Here is an 18855-nt window from a genome sequence, read left to right as displayed (position 1 = left end):
GCTCTTCATCTTCTTCAATTTTCGTTCTCTTTCTTCATTATTGTTTATATGTCGTCAAATGAAAAGAACAATCCGCAACACAACTCTGATCCTTTCCAAGGATTCAACCGGTCAACCTTCAACTTCTTTGACGATAACAATCCTTGTATTTACAACCAATCTGCAGCTCCAACACCAGCCTTAGATCCGTCATACATGAGCTTCACCGGCTGCTTAAATGAAGGCTCCGTCGACTACTACAACTCCTTTTCGAAAGCCTTTGACATGTCTTATTCTTCATCAGATGTCGTTAGTCCCATGGATGACAGTGCTACAAACACCAAGAGAATCGACATTTCTGCAGAGAATTCAGTGGGGGATAGTCGGAATTTGAACCATAATATTTCTGAAAACCAATCAACAATCAATTCCTCGGTGTCTTGTTCTTCTAATGAAGACGAAGATTCAAGCAAGGCTAAGAAAGGGTCTGGAGATCAAGGAGATGACAAGTCAAAGAAAGTGTAGGTTCTTTTTTTCTTCTTCTGGGAAACTTTGGTTTCTGGTTTCTAGTTCAAGGACTAGTCGTGTTCATACTAGCTACCTACTGTCATAGATTTAGCTAAATAGAAATTTCAAGATCGATACATCGGTTTAATGGTTTACGATTTTGAATGTTCTTAGTCTTGAAAACAACACTAATTATTTCTAAAATCACCTTGACAGAAAACGCGTTATCTTCTTCCATTTTTTCAAAGTCTTTGAATGAATGAATAAATGATATTTTCTTTTTGTTCTTTCCTATGTTCTGGATATCAACATAAACGAGCTTATTTCCTTGAACAAACCCTAATATTTTACTGAGAAAACCAGTAAACATGCAGGAACAAGGCAACAAAGAAGGAGAAAAGGCAAAAGGAGCCGAGGTTTGCGTTCCTCACAAAGAGTGAGATCGATAATCTTGAAGATGGATACAGGTGGAGGAAGTACGGTCAGAAGGCCGTCAAGAACAGCCCTTTTCCCAGGTTCATCAATTCTTGTTTTTCGTTAATTATCGTATTTGTTTTGAAATTTTGATTTCTAAACCCTAGCTGTATCTTCCTTTTTCCCAGTTAAAGTAGACTCCTTGTTCATCATCATCATTCATATCTTTCCTTCGTGATCACAAGCTAAATTCCAGCTACAATGGCTCCATTTTGCAGAAGTTACTACAGATGCACAAGTCCGAAATGTGGTGTTAAGAAGCGAGTAGAGAGATCATTTCAGGACCCGTCGGTGGTGATCACAACATACGAAGGAAAGCACGACCACCACATTCCTACGACCCTCCGCGGCCACGGTGCCGGAGTGTTTTCGCCTCCGGCCACCGCGATGGGTCCCGGTTTCCCTCATGAATTCCTAAGTCATTTCCTCCCTTCATCCAGCAATGATCCATCGGGAAACACCAACTCCATGCAGTACCAACAGCAGCAGCAGCTTCAAATTCCTGATTATGGCCTATTACAAGACCTATTTTCTCCCTTTACTCGCAGTCAGGCGCCATGAATCAACTCTTTGCCGATTTCTTGTTTTTGTTGTGCAATTTGTTCTCGTTATGATTTTTAATAGCACAGAAAATATAAGGTAATATCTATTAAAAAAAATCAGTTATTAACAATGTACAATGTTCATCCATCTTATATATAGTATTTTCTCGAACTTGGAATCTTTAAATAGAATAACACTCGACAACTCAATAGATACACAAAACATTTAATTTTATGTTTATTCAACTAACGATATTTTAGTACAACCGATAAAAATCAAGACTTTAAATCTTGAAGTATTCAGGAGTTTCATCGTGTATATTTCCATGGAAATTACCAGATGTTGAAAAAATTGTGACTTTCTAGAAATTTTGGAGAAGACTTTACAAGATTCAACACAAACTAGACATTTTTCTATTATGTATAAGCAAAAATTAACAGTATATTAATGGAAGAAGATTATTTATACAATTTGATTTGGCTTAATTAATTTTGTAATAGAATAATTAAGGCACTCACTGCTTTCTTCCATTTTTCTAGTCTAGTATAATTATAAGATTGTGTCCGTTCATAAATTTTTTAGTCATTGGTAGGGGTGTATTCAATTTGGTTTAATTTGGGCTTTCACTACAATATGAACTGAACCGCATTTTACGGTTTTTTAAAAATTAAAACTGAAATCGAAATGGAATGACACAAAAATCGTGGTTTTGGGTGGTTTTTGACTATTCACTGTTTTTCAAACTCAATCTAAAAAAATATATAAAACTTGAATTTGAATTTATAAAAAATATTACTATTTGTTTTAAGATTTTATTTACTTAAATTTGACTTATAATAAATTCAAAATGAACTTATTTTCTTTTATTTTTTTTAATTCAGTTTGATTCACTTCGAACGATTTCCATATAGAAAAATCGAAACCGGACCAAATTGTACTTTTTTTAAATCGAAGCATAAATTGAAAAACTCGAAACAAACCGAACTGCATAGTCTAGATCGGTTTTTCGATTTTCTTGGTTTAGTTACTCGACCCTAGTCATTGGTAATGTACACACCATGCAAACATAAATGCTCGAATTCAAAACCTTTAAAAAAATAATATTTTTTTTATTACAGAGTTAGCTTGATTAATTAGTCAATGTATTTATATATGTGTAGCATGCCTAATTTTTTTTATGTTTGTCTTTATAGGTGGCATTCAAATTCAATCAATTTAAAAACCTAGAAACATGTTAATTTGTCTATATATATATGTATTCCAACTCATGACAATGAAATTCATTTTTTCCACAAAAGAAGTTTGAAATTTTCCACAAAAGACGAGTAGTTTAATTATTTTCCAAAACTTTTTTTCTCTCTGTTCTTGGGTTGTTTTGACTAATTTGGACCGACTTAGATCACATACTTGATTTTGGTAGGTGAGTATTTCAATGGTAGTTTTATGTATATACAAAAACTCGAACTCAATAATTACTTAAACAATATCAAAATGCTTATTATTTAAACCAATCGAGTTGATGAATTTTTTTCTCATATCTAAAGAGACAAACGAATTTTAAAATGTTGGTTTCACAGACAGATGCAGAGATCACACCCTTTGTGTCTTATATTGATTTGAAGAATAATTGATGGGTGGTGGATTTTTTTGCACTACTGTCTCTTATTCTTTTTATTCATATAAATTATATAATTTAAAATAAATGATTTAATTGTATAAATATTTTCAAATATAAAAAATAGAACATTTCCGACCATATAGAAAGTTATATAAAATGAGTTATGGCTAGATTTGTTCAAGTCAAAGGACCATCAAGATACCAACGGATTAGTTCAAGTGATAAGTAGCTTGATATCGTTTAAGTAAGTCTCAAGTTCGAGTCATTGTGTAAGTAAAAAAAAACCATGTTGGGACACTCACCCATCAAAATTAGGTATGCGACATATGTCGGTCTGGATTAACCAAGGTAAAACCTTGGAAATCGAGAAGGCAACTGAAAAAAAGAGGGCACCCATACCCGTTCTAAAAGATATGTAGGTCGTGTGTTATTTTTTAAACTAAAGCTTCCAAAATCTTTGTAATAAAATAAAATTATAAAATATCATATTTTATATCAAAATTTCAAAGAATTAAACTCTGAATTTTACAATCTTGTAACGTATCACATACTACGCTTGCCAATGACGCATTTGGGGCCACCTAACTCAAGCTTATATAGTTGTAGCAATTTATATAAAGCGTTGAGATAGGTATAATTAAGATTAAATACAAAAGAAATGGTTTCATACGTACCTATTTTATTTTTATTTATCGAAAGAACAAATATTAAGGTTTGGATTTAATCTAATTGCATGAGAATCCAAACCTAACCAACTTTTAGTCAATGAGCAAAACAACATAAATTCTGAAACTGTTCACACTTAAGTTTGGTCTTGTTTTAGGGTAAAATATATTAATATGATTTTTTTTATTCTATTAAAAATATCATTGAATTATAAATTAATATGACCGTAAAACATTCTATTAAAAAATATGATTGTAACATATTATTATTATGTCACTGTACTATTAAATTTCAGACAATACATTGATGAGACCTCTATTTTAAGTGAAGATAATAATATGGTCACAAAGGCATCGTTTACATTGTTTTGTGGATATATTCAGACTCGGCTATTAGGGGAGTGCTCTGAGTGATTGCTCAAGGTCTCCATTTTTACATCTTTATAACTAGGTTCTTAATTTTTTTAAATCTTAATTTTTTTTACTTTTATAATTGAGGTCCTAATATTATTCAATCTCACTTTTTATCTTTATAATTGAAGTCTCTAATTTTTTTCAATCCCTTTTTTACCTTTAAATTGAGGCCCTAATTTTATAATTTCACTTTTAACTTAATAATCGATGCTTTTAAGTTTTTTCAATCTCAATTTCTACCTTTATAATTGGGGCCACTAAATTTTTAATCTCACCTTTTTACAATTTTGGTAGGCGCGACCTGTTGTAAACTTCTGGTATGTGGCAAATTCCAAGCCGGAAACTGCCAATTTAGTGTTGATAACTAACACAAATGTTTTTGACTTTCTTTGAATATTTTTTTTTCATTTATTATTGATTAAATGCTCTTTTTGGTATACATTCCACGTTTGTTATCGATGTTGGTTTATAATCGTATATTGTTTTCTTAAAATATCATATGTAGGTAGGGTTAGCAATGACGTGGCTATTTCAAATCAACCATGGTAATCCCTAAAGGATTTGGATTCCTTCAGCCGTTGCATTAGTTCCTCCTCAGTCCTCATGGTCATCAACTATCTCATAGCGGTTCATAGTCGTATGTCCCCTTTTTCTTCAAACTCCTTCACCAATCTTTCTCACTCTACGGTGCCGTTTGTCGCTATCATCCATGGCACGTATAATTCCTCTCCGGCGTTCATCTCACCTTCCCATTTTGTTCTCGGCTTGTTGCCCTTGGTACGTTCACCTCTGTGGGAATTTGGCCTTCTTTTCTTCACATCTCGTGTAGGATCCGTATACTACTACCTAAAATGGATGTCTTTCTGAAGTGGAGAAGGCTCGACTCCATGCTTGAACCGTTAGATAACTTCCAAACACCATCCAAGGCCCCTCTGCCAAGATTTTTACATAATCACTCTCTAGTTCCAGCTTCGCTGAGTAGTACTCATTATTAGGCCTGTAAACAAACCGAACGTACACGAATGGATGTATGTTCATGTTCGCTCATTTAATAAATAAACGAACATAAACAAACACGAACATAAACTAACAATTTTTTTTTTGTTCAAATTCGTTCATTAAGGAATATAACTTGTTCATGTTCGGTTATTTAAATGATAAACGAACATAAACGAACGAACACAAACGAACACAAACACAAAAAATAAACTTATTCGAACACAACAAATGAATGTAAAAAAACTAAACAACAAGAATAACAACTTAAAATTCATTAATATAACATACAACTTTAGAGTTAATTTGTTCGAATACGACAAAAACATGCATAAATCATAAATAAGCTATATGAATATAATAAAGTCTTAAAGTTAATTTGTTCAACAAAACAATCTTTTTAAAATCCAATCAACTTCAATAATCTTCGTAATATATTCAACTTGCCCTCTGTTCGAACATAAATGAACGAACATAAACGAACATATAATCGAACGTTCACGAACGTAAATGAACGAACGAGCCCTTTGTTCGTATTCGTTCATTTAATTAAATGAACAAAAAATCTTGTTCATGTTCGTTCATTTTATAAATAAACGAACATAAACGAGCTTTTCGCCGCACGGTTTGCTGAGCGTTCAATTCATTTACAGGCCTACTCATTATCAACCTTGACTAAGTGGAGTTTTCCTTGGACTAATAAAATCAGATTTTAGGACGGACAAGTGCCCATTTTCGAATAATTGTAAATCCGCTGTTAATTAAGAATTAAATTTATTAATAATTTTAATACTCAAAACAATATAAAAAAAATAAACTAACTTGACCCTAAAACGGCAAGTAAACCACTCTGCTGAAAAGAAATATGATAAAGGCGTGCCAACAAATCCAACTTTTATTATTATTATTACACATTATAACAATAATAAAGAGAAAATTCAAGCAACTCATCTCATCTAAATTCACTGCATAAACGCAAAGTATACACTAAAATGACGCTTTACCAGAAACCAAGCAAACGCTGTTATCATTATACATGATCAGAAACATTCCATTTCTGCTTCTCAAAGCTTTGTTTTTCCATTCTTAACCCATGGACTTTAACGTTAGGTCTAACACACATGTTTTTCTTGGTTGTCCTTCACAAGGTTCCGTCTTGATTAATCCAGATCGATCTGGGTCGCACACCTGACTTTTGTAGGTGTCTCCTAATGAGGATTTTTTACATATACAAGGACTCGAACTCAAGACATGCTTAAGTGATATTAAGTTGCTTATCACTTGAACTAACCCCATTAGTTAACACACATGGGTTTTGTCACTTAATAATAAGTTATAATGTTAAAATTAATCCCAACATTTATTAAAATGATCATTATGACTCCTATTTTTTTTTAGAATACTTTAGTCCTAATATTTCACTTGAAGGTATAAAAAAATTAACATTGGACTAAATAATCACTTTAACTTTTATTCTTTTCTTAAGTATTTTAATCTTTAACGTTTCATCTTAGGGTAAAAGTATCTTATTTTGGAAAGTTATTTGTTTGTTAACTAAACGTTTCCATCAAAGGATAAATCTTTTTGTCTCAAATTAGAACATTGAAGGTCAAAATACTCAGAAAATAAAGAGATCATAATGACAATTTTGATAAAAAAATAAAACTGATTTTGATATTATACATAGTAATACAATACTGTTTATGCATGCATGTTTTGGGATTTGGGAAGTACAGGTCTGAGGATACAACACTTCACGAAATGAAGAACCAAAGACTGAAAAAAAGAGGAAGAAGATTGAAGTTTGACCATCCAAATTTTAGATAAAGGAAAAACACAGAAACAAACAATAGCCACACCTGGGCTCATGCAATCATTACAAAGATAAAACAAAGAGTGCAGATGAAAACGATCATTAACATGCAAACACAACATTGATTGAATCCCTAAAAGCAGCGGCGAAGTCACGTATTAGTGAGGGTGGGTACGAATTAATATTCTTCGATTGATTATTTATTTTATTAATAATATTTATTTAAAAAAATTTATATTCACCTTAAAATTTAAATTTTTTTATTAATTATTTATTTTATTAACGGTGTATAATTATCTAAACACCTAAAAGTATAACCTTTAAAATTTAGAAATTTTTAACGAAAAATTATTTAGATGCCAAATCGTATTTAAAGGTATATTTTACACAATTATTTTTTATTAAGCCAAATAATAATAATAATCATATTATATACCCTAATAGAAGATAGTCCACCAATCCCGATACACAGCCGTACAAGGGCCATTTAATCTCTCTCTCTCTCAGATGTTAGCCTTTTCATCTGCATGAATGCTGCCTTTCATCCTCTGATTCAAAACCCCAATGTGCTTTAGTTTGATTGCTTTCTTTGAACGCACCGAAAGCAAACCAACCTTTGAGATGTGTATGTATCAATGGAAAGCTTTAAATACTAGACAAATTATTCACCATGTCATTGCCTTTTTGTCGGTCCCCTATTTCTCATGACTCATCTCGGTTATGTTGCCCTGTGATTCCCTGGCGTTGCTCTCCGCGTCAGTCGGCTCCTTCAAAGCTTCGATTTCCATGCTAGCTGTTCGGCTCTTTCTGATCCTCCGGTCCTGAATAAGATCAGACGAGTCGGTTTTGTCAATACAGCTTGTGATAGTAGTGCGAGCAAGAATAAGAATTTCATGAGATTCAGAAACTGAAATTGAAAAATAACCCAAACATATTTGATTTTCACCTGTGAACTCCTTCAATGCAATAACCCAAAAGCCGCACAAGGTTCTTATGCCGAACATGACCAATAGCCTCCACTTCAACCCTAAATTCCTTTTCAGCCTGCCCCCTGGATATCCAAATGTCCAATTTATCACAAGGTACTTTTTTTACCAAAAAGGTTTTAAAAGAAACAGGAAAGAGTCTCAAAGATATCCTTACAGATTATTAAGAATCTTCTTAACTGCTACTTCAGTTCCATTGATGAGTCTACCCTTGTAAACCACTCCATATCCACCCTCTCCAATCACATTGTCCGCCGCGAAATGATTTGTGGAAAGATCAAGATCCCTAAGAGTAAACCAGTGACCCCACCCGAGATGTGAAACTTCAGGCAGACCAACTAAGGGAGATGCCGTCACTACTCCCTACTCCTCCATACGAAAATGCGGACTGCTTTCGAACTGTTCCGGAGCTCCCTTCATCTCCTGAATGAGAACTAAAACCTCTCTCGTGATGGTAAAGCGAGCTGCATTGACTTGTATTATCAGGATCACTTGATTTTCTCATCCCCAAAAGAGAGAGCATTTTCTCCGAATTCTCATCATTCGGTTTATAATAAACTGAAAGGAACAAACTCTCCGGATGATCATCACTGAAGCTCCGAACTCCAACCTTGTCAACCTTGATTTCCTTTGAGACAATCGGTATCTGAGAAAGCGAGAACTTGTCTACCGATAGTCGGGATCTTCTCCGGAATGTAACCCATACAGACAAGATACCAAGAATCAACACTATAAATGCCCCAACAGATACACCAATCAAAACCCAAAGTTTTAGACCCAAAAATGATGTCTTCTGTGATAATTCAGAATTTAAGGAACCCTGAGACGACATCTCTGAGCTTCTGGATTTAAACAATCAAAATATATATTTTAGCCTCTTGTATACTAGATCAAAAACCCAAGACATTACTACCTGCATACCAGAAACATGTCACATAACACCAGAAATACCAAAATGGTAATATGTTTAATCATTTTCAAGGTCCATAGGAACATTTTTGGGGAAATTTTATGAAGAAAAGGCCAGATGTTATAGAAGTTCCATTCATTCTCATAAAATTCATCCTTACATTCAAATCTGGAGGCCCAAAAAAGTCAATGAATCTCATAAGATAATTGGCTTAATCTTCACCGACAGAAAAGAACAGAAAAAGATGAGAAAGAAGAGGAGAAAGAAAATAACAAGAGAATCTGATACCACATTTAATTAAGTTCATGAGTTAATTTAAAACTAAAACAACTTTTTATGCATTTAGCAACCAAGAAAAATCATTCTGTAAACAAGTCAGACCACTAAAAACATTTACAATAAACCAATATTCCATAAATTAATACACCCAAGAAAAAAATTAATTTCTACTGATAATGAATAGACTTGTAAAAAAAACAAAAGAATCACTTATGATCCAAGTAAGATACATATAAAGTAATACAAAAGAGAGAGAGAGAGAGAGAGAGAGAGAGAGAGAAAACATTTACCTTGATCTCCTTGAGCATTCAAAGAACCAAAGAGGAAACAAAACACATGTACTTTAGCATCCAAGTGAACAAAAGATAAGTGTAAGGCAATGAAGAAACAAAACCCCCCAAATGCCTGAGCCCTGAAAAAGGGTAAAGCTGCAATTGCAAAGGGAAAGAGTAGTTCACAAGTAGAGGGCCTCTCTCATTTTTGTTGTCATCCAAGTGGGCAAAAAAAAATTCAACTAATGATAAAAAAGAAAATGGGCAAGTAAGAAAAGGGCAGACAAAAAATATAATATTTTTTGGTATATATATATATATAGAGAGAGATGGGGGAATAGATATGTTAATAGGGGCAGTTTCGGGTCGGGAATTGATTTCTGTTCTGTTTCCGTTTAAAAAATTTGTATCCGTTTTCGTTTAAAAAATTACGGATTTAAACAGGGATCCACATCGGATAATAGGAGAAAATTACGGGGAAACGGGTATTCCCGTTTAATATAAACGATTATTTAAATGGATATCGAGTCGGGTATATATATTTAAATTAAATATATAAATATTATATATATTTTTTATTTTAATTTAAATTAAATTTATTAATATTATATATATAATTATTATTTTTAATATTTATCGGGTCGGGTATTTGGGTAATCGGGGCGGAGTTTACAAAACTCGTCCCCGTTTAAAACATTCGGTTTTTCTCCGTCCCCGTCCCCGTCCCCATTTATCATCCTCGAACCTAACTCGTTTAATTCAATTTTTAATTTTTTCCGACAAGTTTTTTTTTTGCCATCCGAAAAGAAAAGCCTAAATATATAATGAAAAAAAAAGGGATGGGGTGGGGTGGGGTGGGGTGGGTAAAATGGTTGGTGGGTCTTTGAGGTGAAGAGAGAGACCTCTAAGAAAGCTGGAAAGGAAGCTTAGTTTGCAATGGAGAAATTCAGATAGTGAAAAATAGTCAAGGAAAAGCAAAAATGAGGTGAACTCATGGAAGTGAGCTGGCCCCTGTATTTAAGAAAACTTGAATTGAATAACTTCATTTATAAAAGAATTATTATTATTTATTAAAATTTCGTATTTAATTTTGAGTACGAGTGTCAAAGTTGAGAGTTATATTTAAATAGATGATTTTTATACATATACCAGATTAATAAAAAATTATTTTTTATTAATCCAAGACGATTATAAAATAATATCGTATACACAAACCCTACTTATATGCAATAAAAATCTAATTGAATTAAATATTGAAGTTAAAATATTTTTTATCTTTCTTTTTTTTAAGTGGTAAATAACTTGTCTCTGGTTCGAGTTCTTGTGCATGCAGAAAATCTCTGTTATGAGACTCCCTCACCAAAGTCAAAAATACTATCCGAATCGATAAAGATTAGTCAAACCAAAACCTTAGACCCAGAGGACAAAAAAATAAGTATTGAAATAATAAAAAATTAAAAGGAAAAAAAGGGTCAAACACAAATCCAAGTGCTGCTAAAATCTAGGTTTGCAAAACTGTCATTTTTGTTCTCAATGAATTAATTCTTAAATTTCATTTTCAAGAAGTTAGAATATCTTAATCTCTCATAAAAATGGGTTTGGGGTATGATTCAACCCTTTCATCCATAAACAACTCCACTTTACTTTAAACTACATTTTATCACATAAAAGAAACATTACATTTATCATGGATTCTATACCATGTTTTGTAAATATGAATATTATAAATTGGGATACTTTTTTAAATTTACTTTGGATTTTATTTTTTTTTTAAATGAATCCAATATTTATTCTTATTAGTTTTATACTTTAATTATAACAAAATTAATTTGGTATGCATTGTACATATAAGTAGTGACAGACACATAATTTTATACTAGAAGGTAAATTTTTAGAATTTTAGGAATGGATAAATTTATAAAATTCCAGGGTAAAAACAGATTTTCAATTGTAAAGACATATAAAATAACATAAAATGTATGATAATTTTAAATTTTTAAAAGGCAACTACCCACCCGCCCCTCATCTATCCTTGCATATAAGTGCCAAATTATTGTTTAGATTGAAGGAGAAGTCACATTCCTCAAGCATTCAACTAAGAAATCATACTTAGATTAATACTTGCACCACAAGACTCACATTAAAGGAAGATAGACTAACACTTCCAATTAATCCGCACGATCAAGCATTGGAAAAGAAGACGAGACAAAGAAAAACATGTCATAATACGTGCCATAAAAACAAAATTATTAAAAATGAAAATTAAAAAAATATATATATATGCTATAATAAAGCAAAGGAAAACCAATGAGTACTTAAACTATCAATTTTAATCCGTTTTAATACTTAAACTTTCAATTTTTTTTAAAATCATACCTAACGTTTAGTTTTTATTTCATTTTAGTGCCACATCTTTAAAAACATAACGCATTTAGTACATAAACCATCAATTTTTGTCCGTTTTAGTACCTAAATTTTCAGTTGTTTTCAAAATTTAATGTTAAATTTTTAACATAAGTACTAAAATAAAACAAAAACTAAACTTTATGTATGATTTAAAAAAAAATAAAAGTTTTATTATTAAAACGGGCCAAAACTGATAATTTAATTACTAAACATGTATTTTACTGAATAAAATGTTATAGATCACTTTTAATTGTATCTCAGGTCAAACCAAATCAAATTAGTAATTATAACTTTTGACCAAATAATACAAAAACTATGAAATGATTAGTAATTATAACTTTTGACCAAATAATACAAAAACTATAAAATGATTTTTATTTTGGAATGGTTCACAGGGGTAATAATGTGAATCAAATTTGGACTAAACATTTAATTTTGTCTAGAGATGGGCATGAGACTCGAACTAACGGATTTCAAGCCAACGAGTTTTGACACGATCAAATGAGGTTTTTTTTAAAAAAATCAGGTTTGAGTTTGATCAGATTTTTTAGAGGTTGTGCTTGATTCGGGTCGAGTTCGGGTCTGGTCGAATTCATATTTTATCTCAAAAAATCAGGTCGAGTGGATAATAGAAAAATTTTAAATCAAGTAAGACGAAGTAGTTCGGGTCTGGTCGAATTCATATTTTATATCAAAAAATCAGGTCGAGTGGATAATAGAAAATTTTTAAATAAGATAAGACGAAGTATATAAAATTTTTGGGTCAGATCAGATTGACCGAAATGCTACCCGTGCCCATCCCTGAATTTTTGTCTTGATATTTGATTAGTTTCCCAAGCAGGGTCGGCTCTGGGCAGGGGTAAGAGGGCGCCCGCCCAGAACCCATAATTTTAATTTATATTAATTTATTATATTTTAATAAACTTAATTACAAATAAGGCTCATAAATATTAATATATCATTTTCTTATATTAATACAAGAGGGCCCATAAACTTATTTCTTATTGACTTATTGTTCTCATCATAACGTTAAAAACTATATTAATATACTAAATTAAAAGCAGGACCGATAAATATTAATAAACTAAATTAAAAGCAAGGCCCATAAACTTATTTCTTATTGACTTATTAAAAGAATGTTGTAATAATTTTAAGATTATTTTTTCTCATAATAATTTGTCGGATGATGATGCATATGATTTTTTTCTGAAAATAAAGTGTTGCAATTGACTTTGCCAAATGTATTCATGTCAGAGCTTGAAGTTCTTGAGTTTGTTAAAGCTAGAGATTGTTATCCTAATGTTTCAATTGCTTATTGAATCTTATTAACAATGTTGGTAACGGTAGCATCCGCGAAAAGAAATTTTTCAAAGCTGAAATTATTGAAGAATTACTTGAGGTCAACAATGTCACAAGAAAGATTGAATGGCTAGCTATGTTATATATTGAGAAAAATGTGTTGTAAAACATTCATCAATGATTTTGTATCAAGAAATGTTCGAAGGCAATGTTTTTTATAAGTATTTATATGCTTGAATATGTTTTTGACATTTTTGATATTATAATGAAATAATATTTATTTAATTTAATAAAAAATAATTAAAATTTTAAATTGCATATTTTTTAATATTCTTTTAAATTATGGTCCATTTTTTTTAATTTTATCCCGGGTCAAGAAAAAGTCAAAACCGACCCTATTCCCAAGCCCCTAATGGGGGAACTTAATTCATCCTTTGATTTCAAGCATAACTTTTTCAATAAAGTTTGTCTCAATTGATCTAATATTTTTTTCCTTCCAAATCTCCCCTTTTATTTTATTAAATTACAAAAAGGGGAATGTGATGATGATAATAATAATAAGTTGCATTTTTCTTCTAAGTTAAGCTTATTTGTCAGTTTTTTAATTACATAATTATCTCTTTTGTTCTAAATTTTGAAAACGGAACTATCAAGATTTCATGACAGCCTCAAAGTGTTCCCCCCCTTTTTTTAAAATAAGAGTTACGTTTATTTTAATCGTTTTAATCATGACTATATTTTTTGTTAAGATGATATTAACGGGAAAATATAATTAATATATTAAATATAATTTTTTAAAGAATAGTTTTTTTAGTTATATGGGTAATTACAAGATAATATTTTGTTCAAAATCTTTCATAATTGTTTACAATGTACACATACCCTACAAACGTAATTGCTCGAAGTCAGGATCTTTGGGGGAGAATAACACTCCTTTAACATGGGTTGGATATGCATATCGAGCTAGTCGATCGTGAGTTGACCAGTGCTCAATTCGTGCACGTTAAGTTTGCTACTCGTTAAGTTCACCAAAATTTTCGTCTTATTTTATCAACTATAGGTAAAATCTATTAATACTATATAGAGCTTAATATAAATATAAGTTAATAAATTTAATCAAATAATTATCAAAAGAGTGTATGAAACAAATTCAAAATCTAAACTCCAAAGTAACAATCCACATGTATATTAAAATAATAAATATGATTTAATTTTTAAGTACAATAAAATATTAATTAATAATTTAATACTTTTTGTTGTTTATTATAAAATTAATAGATTAACAATTTATCATCTTTTTAGTGTCTATTAGTAAATTAGTAGTTTTTTAATGAAATATTTTTTAGATAACTACTAAAAAAAAAAAATTAATGAATTGCTCATGAACTAATCGAGTCGAGTTAGACTTTGCTCGACTCAACTTGTTAAGGCCTCGAGTCGAGATCGTGTTTAAATCGAGTCAACTCCAATTAAACTTTTACCGAATTTTAACCGAGTCGAGTTTGAACTGCTCATGAGTTGCTCAACTCATTAATCACCCCTAAATGCAATAGTTACAAAGCTACACACATTCACATCCTATTATATGAAATCAAAAGAACAAAGCAGTGTGACACAAAACACTTTCTTATTGTTAACTGCTCACATACTATTGGACAAACTAAAATCACCAATTAAGATCAATTGACAGTATATTAGAGTTTATTTTGGGACACAATTAGTCACACAATCTTCAACCTATGAAGTGTCTTATGTGAACAAAAGACTGAAACTTATTGGTGCTGCGGACTGAACCTTCGATCTTGAACAAACTCGATTCTAGTAATGTTTATATGCATCCCAGGATAGCTAAAGTATTGAATCAATCACTAGCTAAGTTTGTGTCTGAATTACAACATACATGGTAATGCTGCAGAAGCCACCTCTAACAGTTATGAACCGTTGTTCAACATATATTAAACGGAAATAAATGAAAGCCAATGATGTCAGTTTCTGGTTCTTCGGTCTTACCTTTGCACTCGTCATCATTTATATCTGGATCTTCTCGTTCTTTATAAAATTAGGAAGGGCCATGAAACCACTCACTCGGTGATGAAGATTTGAATAATCGAAGTAGCAGCGATGCCTTTCTGCTACTTGGCTTTTTCATTCCACGGCCACTCTGGATACCAAGTTTAAGTGCTTCTTGCCCTTCTTCCAAAGCTCTCTTTCTAACAGCTGCCAGCAGAGCTGACCCTTGAGGACTAACATTGTCCTGTAATTTTCCATTTTCATCGGGTTTGTCGTTGGCCATATCATCAGGTTCTTCTATACTTTGATGCTTGTCTTCTCCCTCGGTTTCAGCTCCATCAACATCTACGGCTTCATGGCCATCAGACTTGCTACTTCCCCACCATTTGTTTGTAGCAATTGATAAGCCATCTGATGGGAATCCAAACTTAAATTCATCCGACATTTTTGTTCCTATCATCAAGCTGTGATGGCTAAAATTCAGGGCCTGTGCTGTTTGCATGCTTTTTGCTCCTTGTTGCTTTACGTTCAGCACTGCAGCGCTACGTTGTAATTTGGGTTGTTCATTGTTTTGTGGTTGAGACTGAGAGCTGCAGCATGCAGAACCATGAAATACCAGTAATAAGAAAGTTTCAAATGGTTACTAATATGAAAAACGGACATGCTGGTAGAAGAGTAACATTGCGCTTCAACAACGGTAATCATTTGCAAAGAAGCATGAACAGCGTGCATTTCTCATGAAAAGAAGTTTTGCAGTCTTAATGACCGCAATACCAGTGAGTGAAGGTGTTGAAGAGCAGCAATCAAGGGTGAAGAAGCAACCAAGCAATTGTATTTTCGTTTTGCAACAATGAATAGTCTTTTAACTTTAATCTTACATCTTGAAGCTTTGGGGTGGCGATTGTCTGTGGGTGAGCAGCCATAAGATTAATGACTTCTTTAGTTCTTTTTGATTTGGGGTTTAGGGGTGCCTTTTAACTTTAATCTTACATCTTGAAACTTTAATCTATTGAAGAAATGCTAAATGAGCCTGCCCCTCCAGTTGACTTTTTTAAGATGAATGTAGATGGGGCTGTAAGATTTGACGGGTTGACGGGGGAATCGGAGGTATTTTAAGAGACTGGAATTGCTTCACTCTAGTGACTTTTTCTGAAAGTGTTGGTCCTGGCCATCCACCATTAGCTGAATTGAAAGACATTAAAAAAGGCATCGAGATCTTTCTCTCTTCAGTTTGGGCTCCTGAGGGTAGACTGATTGCAGAAAGTGACTGCAAATCTGCAGTGGAGTGGATTCAATCACCTTCTACTGCTCCTACTTTCTTTAGTACTCTAGTAAAGGATATTGAGTCCCTTGTATCAGCTAAGGCGTCTATAGTTAGGTTGATTCCAAGGGGTTGTAACTGGGAGGCTGATAAATTAGCGAAGGAGGGGATTGGGTGATTGTAAGGGTACTTTTATAAGATGTTCTTTGTGCTTTTTTGAGAGCTGCTGTATACGGTGTATTAATCAAGTCTTATGTAATTCTGTCTTATTAATAAATTGAGGTACTCTTTTCCTCCTTCCGCTAGTCGTTTCTTTCCTTCGGGAAAGGGATTACCATGAGGGAGGTTTTTAATGAGGCCTCCTACTTTTATCAACAAAAAAAAATTGTTTGCAAACATATTCCCTTTAAGTTCATGGACATGTTTGTTTAATGTCCATGAAAAAGTTCATTTAATTTAAACTAACGAACACGAACATATATAATTGCAAATAACCAAACATGAGAAAACTTAAAAACAAATAACTGAACATGAACAAAGAACTGTTTGTTCAAGCTCGGTTCTTTTACAGCCCTATATATACACACACATACACCACGTGAGATTCACAAGTTTAACAGAAATGATATGGTGAGATATTTGTATTATCTCATTTGATCATCTATTTGAACTTTTAACCTACACCACTAACGGAATCCTAGTGAGAATTTTTTAAGGAAAAACAAACATGAAATCAATAAAAAAAACTCTTAACATATTACAAACAGAAACAATGTTCTTGGAACCTTAGAGCTCAAATACAAAAAAGGAAAAGAAAAATAAATCTGTTACAGGCATGAACACAGGTTTGCTAATGTTTCCACAAAGCACTAAATGGAGCTTAACTAAGCCATAGGTTCAAAGAATCCATCTCAGAATAATGAGCCAAGTACACTGGATAAGTTTCATGGATGTTTTTTTTCGTGAAATAAAAATAATAAAAAGAAGATAAAGTTCAAAACTTAAGAGTACAAACTTAAATTTTAATGAGGTGCCGTATTTTTCTACACCATAGAGGCTATGACAATATGACTCCCACTCTTGATTTCTCTTAAATATCTGTGTTTAACACTAGTATCTAACAAGTATCTGAGCAATGTACACATAGATACGATTCTCTAAGAACACTCTAAATACATGGAAAAATTTAAAGAAAAAGAGCATAGTCGTATGAGACGTGTGCATATCCGACACTCACCCTAGTCCAAGTAACATAGTTATGACATAACTTTTTCCTATGAAAAGATAGTCGAGTGGCAGGTTCATTTAGCATTGTCTTCAATAGATTTTGTAAGCAGTTAACTACATAATTCTCCCTCCTACGTAATTGATTGATAATAACAGAGCTTATGGTGAATTATTTGTTTACAAAATTCATAAAAGAACAAAACACACAGGTTACCTGTTACCATCAAGACGAATCCACAAAAACACCAACTCGAACACCCCCAACAGACATAAATAAACCCAAATTATCATGAACGAAGACAATCAAATTGAACAAATCCTTTTACATAATACCTTTGCCAATGAACCTTTGAAAGCTCAGCGATTTCCTTTCTTCTTTCTCTAGCTGCATGCCTCTTAATTTCTTCAATGCTCTTCCCAGATAAAAACTAGAACCCGTTTTAAAAATCACGTACAATGAAACAAAACGGCACCAAATTAAAAGATTTCCTAACCAAAGGGGGGGGGGAACAAATTTGTTTAACTACACAAATCCAAAGTAGGCACAAATAAAACATGGGCGTCCAACCAAATTGGTTAAATATTATGATTATCACCATGAAACTGCAGACAGTCAAGAAAGTAAAGAAGTGGAATTTCCTTTCGTACACCAAAAATCTAAACTACCCTTCAAAGTTATATGACAAAATCAAACCATTTGGCGAAACTCTGATAATTATCACAATGAAAATTCATATAGTCAAGAAAGCGAAGAATTGAAATTTCCTTTTGTCTACTAAAAACCCGAACTACCCATCACAGAAGATGACGGTATCTAGCCATTTAATGGGAGTTTGAGAGATTAAAAAAAACAAGTAAAAATGATGGAGTGGAGAAAGAGGAGTTACCTTGCGATGAGGCCACCTGTCGAGACCATTTTCACGACAGGTTTTCTTGAGAACGGAGGCGGAAACGCCTGAGGAGAGGGGAATCGATATAGAAAATGAGGATAAACAAAAAAGGAATTGAAATATCAAATTAAATGCTTAGATATTTATTTAAAAAATACCAAGAGTGGAAGCGGCGTCGTCAAGAGGAAGAGAGAAGAAATCGGCAACGTCATCAAAGGAGAGAGATTGAGCAGCTGCAGAGTTGGATTTATGGTGTTTTAAACTCATCCTTTTTCTGCTTCTCTGCCTTCACCCTTCACTCTTCAC

General features: G+C 32.5%; 2 protein-coding genes and 1 pseudogene across 2 annotated transcripts; 1 reads left to right on the top strand and 2 right to left on the bottom strand.

Annotated features, from left to right (window-relative positions):
* On the top strand, nucleotides 1-1532 carry LOC120202490 (WRKY transcription factor 71-like). The gene is made up of 3 exons (XM_039202900.1): nucleotides 1-500; nucleotides 861-1001; nucleotides 1179-1532. The coding sequence occupies exons 1-3, from the start codon at nucleotides 49-51 to the stop codon at nucleotides 1519-1521; spliced, it is 936 nt and encodes a 311-aa protein (XP_039058831.1). The 5' UTR covers nucleotides 1-48; the 3' UTR covers nucleotides 1522-1532.
* A 5923-nt stretch (nucleotides 1533-7455) lies between these two features.
* Nucleotides 7456-9057, bottom strand: LOC120202491 (annotated as a pseudogene).
* A 5874-nt stretch (nucleotides 9058-14931) lies between these two features.
* On the bottom strand, nucleotides 14932-18855 carry LOC120202492. Its single transcript, XM_039202902.1, has 4 exons — nucleotides 18708-18855; nucleotides 18547-18614; nucleotides 17993-18087; nucleotides 14932-15761 (listed from the first exon to the last, which is right to left on the bottom strand). The coding sequence occupies exons 1-4, from the start codon at nucleotides 18814-18816 to the stop codon at nucleotides 15221-15223; spliced, it is 813 nt and encodes a 270-aa protein (XP_039058833.1). The 5' UTR covers nucleotides 18817-18855; the 3' UTR covers nucleotides 14932-15220.

Source organism: Hibiscus syriacus, unplaced genomic scaffold (genome assembly GCF_006381635.1).
Source record: "Hibiscus syriacus cultivar Baekdansim isolate YM2019G1 unplaced genomic scaffold, ASM638163v2 tig00008843_pilon, whole genome shotgun sequence".
NCBI classification, from domain to species: domain Eukaryota; kingdom Viridiplantae; phylum Streptophyta; class Magnoliopsida; order Malvales; family Malvaceae; genus Hibiscus; species Hibiscus syriacus.
The sequence above is the reverse complement of the archived record's forward strand: the minus strand, read 5'-3'. Positions and strand labels throughout refer to the sequence as shown.